General features: G+C 57.6%; 1 protein-coding gene across 1 annotated transcript; it reads left to right on the top strand.

Moving 5' to 3' along the window:
• The first annotated feature begins 750 nt into the window (after positions 1–750).
• Apoe (apolipoprotein E) lies at positions 751–3,627 on the top strand. Its single transcript, XM_006994872.4, has 4 exons — positions 751–855; positions 1,615–1,680; positions 2,208–2,388; positions 2,792–3,627. The coding sequence occupies exons 2-4, from the start codon at positions 1,638–1,640 to the stop codon at positions 3,516–3,518; spliced, it is 951 nt and encodes a 316-aa protein (XP_006994934.1). The 5' UTR covers positions 751–855; positions 1,615–1,637; the 3' UTR covers positions 3,519–3,627.
• The last annotated feature ends 3,403 nt before the right edge of the window (positions 3,628–7,030 follow it).

Here is a 7,030-nt window from a genome sequence, read left to right as displayed (position 1 = left end):
CTGACTCCCCAAGCTCCGCGGATCCTCCGGCCTCAGCTCCCCAAGTGCCTGGGACTACAGGCACGCGTCACAAAAAAATAACTACTCTTCTGATTTAATGGGCAAAGAAACTGCTCGGAAAAGCCAAATGTACAAGCGAGTGGCACACACCGTAGCTGCGGCAGAGGCAAAAGGGTCTTTGTGACTGAGGCATCCTGCCTCAAAAAAAAAAAAAAAATACAAATCTGTGCTCTGGGAGGAAGGTCCCTCTCCCAAGGTCACACATCTGGCCACTGGGAGGACCAAAGTACGGGCGTTTGGACTCCCAGGGCTTGCCTCCATTGCTTCAAACTCCGTGGAAGCCTCTGCGCAGCAGCTCCTGAAGGAACTGGAATTTTCCCAGCCTGCGGACAGGAGTTCACCTGTACCTGAGGAATGAACAAAGGGGGGCCAAGGTTAAAACTCACCCCAGAAGCCTAGCCTCTTAACAGACACCGGCACGGCCCCCCACACCCCCTCTCATTTCTGTTTAAGCCTCCAAAACTTTCCTCTGAAGTGCACCAGACCCCACAGGGAAAGTGGGGGAGGAGTACTCTGGGCGCCAGCACCCCACTTTGGAGAAAGATGCCGGGATTATGCGATGAAGTGTCAGCTCCCTTGTTGGGGTGTGGGGGTCACAAGGCCTCCTAACTCCACCTCTTTCCTCTGCCCTGCTGGGAAGGGGGGGGAACAACCCGCCTCGTGACAGGGGGCTGGCCCAGCCCGCCCTAGCCCTGAGGAGGGGGCGGGGCAGGGGGAGCCTTATAATTGCACGAGCCTGGGATCCAGAGCCTTGCTCGGTCCCCGGAGGCTAAGGACTTGTTTCTGAAGGAGCCGGTAAGACACGCTGGGCTGGGGACTCACCCGGGGCGGTGGGAAGATGTGGACTGGGAACCTTGGGATCCCCTGGTGTCCAGGAAACAGGGGCAAGAATTGGAAAAGCAGGAAACCCGATAGAGGCACTTGGGGACAAACTAAGGACACGAGGTGACTCGTCTTTGCCCAAGTCAGGACAGATGGAGGAGCTGGAAGGGCCACCTCCAGGAGTAAGGTGCTCCACATGCAGCCCAACTAGAAGGTGGGACCATGCTTTGGCGACAGAACCGGGAATGAGCCTTAAGCTGCCTTTTATATAAACACCTACTGGTTTCAATCACAGTCCCCGAGTAACCCGGGCTAGCCTCTAACTGGCGATCCTCACGCCTCAGCGTCCTGAGTTCTGGGGTTATATGAGGGCACCATCTCACAGGGCTGGAGGACGATTAAATGCGCGTTAAATTAGCACCAAAATGGAAGGCAGGGCCTGGCCAGGAAGGTAGGAAGAGGAATGTAAATTGGACTACCCGCTGTGTCTTGGTGGAGTGGAATTTGAACCCTGGGAGAGGGAGCTGGAATTTTTGGCAGCGGATCCACCCCGAGGATGCAGATAGCGAACACCGGAGGGGGGGTAACTAGACCTTTGGGAGGTGCGGGCGCTCTCTTTGGGAAATGTTTGTGATTGGCTAAGGTCTCAGATCTGAGAAGGGAGATAGGGTGGGGCTCTCTGGGTGGGCGGAGTACCCCCTTGCTGTTCAAAGACAATTTCTCCTTCCCCAGACTGGCCAATCACAATCGAGAAGATGAAGGCTCTGTGGGCCGTGCTGGTGGTCACGTTGCTGGCAGGTATGGACCAGGGCTTGTCTGGTGGCGCCTCTCGACCCCGTTCTAGCCCTGGGTGTCTGGCGGGTTGGGACTGGGACAGTTCTGACGCCTCTCTGAGATTCAACAGCCCAGAGCAGCTGTTCTCGTTAGGCCTTGATTTCCCCTAGCCATAAAATGAGAGGACTGGCTTGCGAGACGGCTCGGGGAAAAGGTGCTTGCCACCAAACCTGAAGACCTATCCAGGACCAATATGGTGGAAGGAGAGAGCCGGTTCCCTCTCGTTGTCTTCCGACCTCCAAAGGCGCGCGCGCATGCGCACACACACAAAAAAAAATAAAGATAAAAAGATAAAAAAAAGTAATAAAGGGAGGTGTGTATTTTCTAGTTCCATACCTGCCTGGTCCTCTGCTCTGTACCATATGGGATACCGAGATAGATACATGCTTGTGGTAACAGAACAGACTTCAACCCCTCGGGACCCGCTGTGACTGCAAAGAGACACAAGAGCACTGTAGGTCCTGACCCAGCCTTGAACTTACTCTGCACAGGGTGCCTGGCGGAGGGAGAGCCGGAGCTCGAGCCAGAAGTGACTGATCGGCTGGCATGGCAGAGCGGCCAACCCTGGGAGGTGGCCCTGGGCCGCTTCTGGGATTATCTGCGCTGGGTACAGACACTGTCCGACCAGGTCCAGGAAGAACTGCAGAGTTCCCAAGTCACTCAGGAGCTGACGTGAGTGCCCGGCCCCTGTGCCTTCACCCTCTGCACCCACTTAACATCCAGGCCCTGGGGCTCTGACTGTCTGGACACCGACCCCCTTTCCGAGTCCTTTATTATTGTGTAGCCCAGGCTGGCCTTGAACTCTATCCTCCTGCCTTATTTAGCCTTCTGGTGCTGGGATTAATGGACATTTATTTATGCGTTTGGTCCACTGGTTTTTGGCTTTTTGAGACAGGATCCCAACTCAAGCTGGCTTCAAAGGCTCTGCGATTCTCCTGCCTCAGCTCCTCAGCTTCTGGGAATACAAGCGAGGGCCACCCTATCTTCCGTCCTAGTTTCTTGCCCACCTCACCCCTCTCTTTTGGGCCCCTCTGTCTTGGTCCTCATTTCCCTTGTGTTTCCTCTGGACCTGCAGGGTACTGATGGAGGACACCATGACGGAACTGAAGGCTTACAAAAAGGAGCTGGAGGAGCAACTGGGCCCCATGGCGGAGGAGACACGGGCCAGGCTGGCCAAAGAGGTGCAGGCAGCCCAGTCCCGGCTCGGGGCCGATATGGAGGACCTGCGCAACCGACTTGGGCAGTACCGCAACGAGGTGCATACCATGCTGGGCCAGAGCACCGAGGAGCTGCGGGCGCGCCTCTCCACGCACCTGCGCAAATTGCGCAAGCGCCTGATGCGGGATGCGGAGGATCTGCAGAAGCGCCTGGCGGTGTACAAGGCCGGGGCACGCGAAGGCGCGGAGCGGGGTGTGGGCGCCATCCGTGAGCGCTTGGGGCCGTTGGTGGAGCAGGGTCGCCAGCGCACAGCCAACCTCGGCGCTGGGGCCGGCAAGCCCCTGCAAGATCGCGCCCAGGCTTTGGGTGCCCGCATCCGAGGGCGGCTGGAGGAGGTGGGCAACCAGGCCCGGGACCGCCTGGAGGAGATGCGCGAGCAGATGGAAGAGGTGCGAGCCAAGGTGGAGGAGCAGGCCCAGCAGATGCGCCTGCAAGCCGAGATCTTCCAGGCCCGCCTCAAGGGCTGGTTCGAGCCGCTGGTGGAAGACATGCAGCGCCAGTGGGCAAACCTGGTGGAGAAGATACAGGCCTCCGTGGCCGCCAACCCCATCCCCCCCTCCTCAGTGCCACAGGAGAGTCCATGAATGTCCCTCTCCTACCCGCTGCGGTGACACCCACGGCCAGCAGGTGGCCCAGTCCCCAGTACCACTCTGGCCCTCTGGTGGCCCTTGCTTAATAAAGATTCTCCAAGCACCTGCTGGGTCTCTGCGAATGATTCCACACAACTTCAGTCTCAGTTTATCTTTTCTGCTTCACATTAGTCATACATGCCGGGACACTGTCGATGCCTGTAGGGTAGGGGGAGGCTTTGTGCCTTTGTTTCAGCTCTAGTTTGGTTTGTTCTGGTTCTGAGACAATAGAGATTAAGCCTAGGACCTAGCAATTTGAAGGGCAGGGGCTCTACCACTGAACCACATCCCCAGCCCCTCACTGGGGAACTCTAGGCAGGGGCTCTACCACTGAGCCACACCCCCAGCCCCACACTGGGGGATTCTAGGCAGGGGCTCCACCACTGAACCACACCCCAGCCCCTCACTGGGGAACTCTAGGCAGGGGGTCTACCACTGAGCCACACCCTCAGCCCCTCACTGGGGAACTCTAGGCAGGGGGTCTACCACTGAGCCACACCCTCAGCCCCTCACTGGGGAACTCTAGGCAGGTGCTCTACCACTGAGCCACACCCCCAGCCCCTCACTGGGGAACTCTAGGCAGGGGGTCTACCACTGAGCCATGCCCCAGCCCCTCACTGGGGATTCTAGGCAGGGGCTCTACCACTGAGCCATGCCCCAGCCCCTCACTGAGGAATTCTGGGCAGGGGCTCTTCTACTTGTCTATAGTACCGCCCTTCTTTTTATTCTGAGATAGGATCTCAATTGAGTGACCTCTAGCCCAGGCAGGCCTTGAATATTTGAGTCTTTGTCCTCAGCCTCCGCGGGAACTAAGAAAACAGGTGTGCACCACCCCATCTCTGCTGGGCTCCTTTGCCCAACTTAAACCCCTGCTCCACGGTGATGCTGAGAACCCACATGTCAGAGCAGAGCCGGCCAGGCTGTGTTTTCTGGGCTCCCGGTCTCCTCCCTCCTCCGCTCCGTCTTATCTGATTCCCTCTCCTTGCTTTGTCTCCTCTGTTCCCTTTGAGGCTTCCTTTTCTGGCTTCCTGTTTTCCTGAGCCTCTTGTTATCTCGCCCTCCTGCAGTTTCTTTTGCTCTGGGTCTGTTCCTTTCCTCCCTACACTGTGGCGCTCACTCTGAGCCTCCGCCATTCTCCTTTACCCTGAAGTTAGCGAGGTCTTTGCTTCCTCCGGGTCCGGCCCCAAGCCCACCTTTTTCCCCCAGCCGGTGCTGTTCGCCTTTTGGAAGGACATGTCCCCATGGGTGTCTGTTCCGATTGCGAGCTGGCACTTAGGGGTCCGGGTGGGAGCTGGCGAGCCCCTGGCTGGCTTCCACGGCCACCCCCTCAGTTCTCAGGAACCTAGCAGGGCTCCCACCGACAGGGGCAGGCCACGGCTTGAGCTGTCTGTCTCTTGGGTCAGACCAGGGCTTCAGTCCCCCACTGCCTCTGGCACACCCTGAGCCTGGAGCTTTTCCTGGCACCAAAGAGCATTATCTGGAGGCGGGCACTACTCCCACAGATGATTCACGGGGCCCAGTGAGAAGAAGGGTCAGTGGGCTGAGTGGCCGAGCTCAGGGCAGCCACACTTCATGCCTAGGGGCTAGAAACACACTCTCAGAGCTCAGAGTGAGGGGAGACCATATCAGGAGTGCCTCCCACTAAAGACCTGAATTATTTGCTTATTTGCTTCAGGTTGAGCCTGGAATGCTGAATTCTCCTGCCTCGGCCCTAAATGCTGGAATTACAGGTTTGTGCCGCCAGATCTAGCTGAGAGTTCAGTTTTGAGTTCTACAGAGACATTTTGTTTTTGTCTGTTTGAAACGAGGCCTCAGGGTACCCAGAGCTATTCTCTGTGTAGCCAGAGATGACCTTGAACCCCTGATCTTCGTGCCTCCAACTCCTCAGTGCTGGATAGATATGAACTCATGCACTGTCACCCCCAGCTGTATGGAGTGCCATGGATGGCTTCCAGGCTTTTCCGACATGCAAGGCACACCCTCCTCAACCCTCCTTGTGGTTGTTTTGAAATCAGGATCTCACGTAGCCCAGGTTTGCCTCAGACTCACTATATAACCAAGACTATCCTTGAACTCCTTATCTTCCACCTCTATTTCCCGAGGGATGGGATTGCAGGAATGTACTGCTGAGAGAGTAGAGACTCCTAAACAATGGAGGAGCCCCATCTCCCCATGGCCCTGGTCAGACCCAGAGGTGGGGCAGGGCCAGCCTGGTCTACAGAGCGAGTTCCAGGGCAGCCAGGGCTACACAGAGAAACCCTGTCTCAAAAACACAAAGTTGGAGTTGCCTGACGAGTGGTTAACGACTTTAGCTGTACTCCATTGCTCTACCTGGGGCACAGGCGGCCCTGTTGCTAGGAGAGGATGGAATTGGAAGCACTGGGGTGGAGCAGGGGGAAATCTGTTACATTATTCAGATGGGTGCTTGAGGACTGAGCAGTGTTCAGTTCAGGAAGCAAGAGGGTCAGGCCTGGCGCCCACAAGGACTGGAAGCTGTGAGCTGGCCTCAGAGATGTTGCAACCCAGCCAGGGTCGGGTCCGTTCCACCCCGTTCACAGCCATCCCCCTGTTGTGCCCCCTCCCTAGAGCTGACACGTGGGTTGCAGAGGCAAGGAGCCAGCCAACCTGGTGTCTGGGGCCCACAGCCACCAGCTGCCAGGGGGTCACTGGCGGTCAACGACAGCTCTGGGGGAGGGGAAGGCCTTGGACTCCAGCCTCAGGGAGAGGATGTGGTGGAGGGAGGGGGCGGGGAGGCAGGTCTGGGGCCAGGAGGGGCCAGGGAGGCCTAACAAGAGCTAATAGTGTCTTTGGGGGGCCCGGGGTGGGGGTTGGGCCAGCTGAGGGGCCTGTGGAGCTTGGCAAGCTGAGAGGATCTGAAGTTTAGACTCTCTGAAGAGGCAACTCGTAAAGAAGGGAGATTGAGGGATGACAAGTTAAGACCCCAGAGGGCATCAGGAGAGGTCTGGGGTGCCCAGATGCAAAGGCATGGGAAGTGAAGGAGGCGGGAGCCAGCCCCCAGCATCCTGACAGAGGCTGAGCTGAGGCTTGTGGGTCAGGAAAGCGCAGAGCAGAGCTAGCCCGAGGATGCAGTGTGAGCTGGGGGTGAGATTTGGGAGTGGGCGGAGTTGTTTCTAAGACCCCTGAGGTGGGACAGCCTCAGAGAGCAGGTGAGAACAACGTATTCCCTGAGTGGGAGCGGGGTGCTGACCAGCGACAAGTCTTAGGCCTAAATGATGGGCCTGGGCGGGGCCTGGCTCCCAGTGTCCTACAGTATGGCAGAAGAGGATAGACCGGTTGTGGTCGCGCATGCCTGTAACCTCAGCGCTCACTAGAGAGGCAGAGGCAGGAGGATCACAAGTCCGAGGCCAGCCAAAGATCTTATGTCAAAAAAAAGAAAGAAAAAAGAAAAAAAGTAGGTGGGCACACAGGCAAGGGGGAGGCTCGGGGGAGGGCGATGAGCCTGCTCC

The sequence above is a fragment of the Peromyscus maniculatus genome, chromosome 1, assembly GCF_049852395.1.
Source record: "Peromyscus maniculatus bairdii isolate BWxNUB_F1_BW_parent chromosome 1, HU_Pman_BW_mat_3.1, whole genome shotgun sequence".
Classification (NCBI taxonomy): Eukaryota; Metazoa; Chordata; class Mammalia; order Rodentia; family Cricetidae; genus Peromyscus; species Peromyscus maniculatus.
The sequence above is the reverse complement of the archived record's forward strand: the minus strand, read 5'-3'. Positions and strand labels throughout refer to the sequence as shown.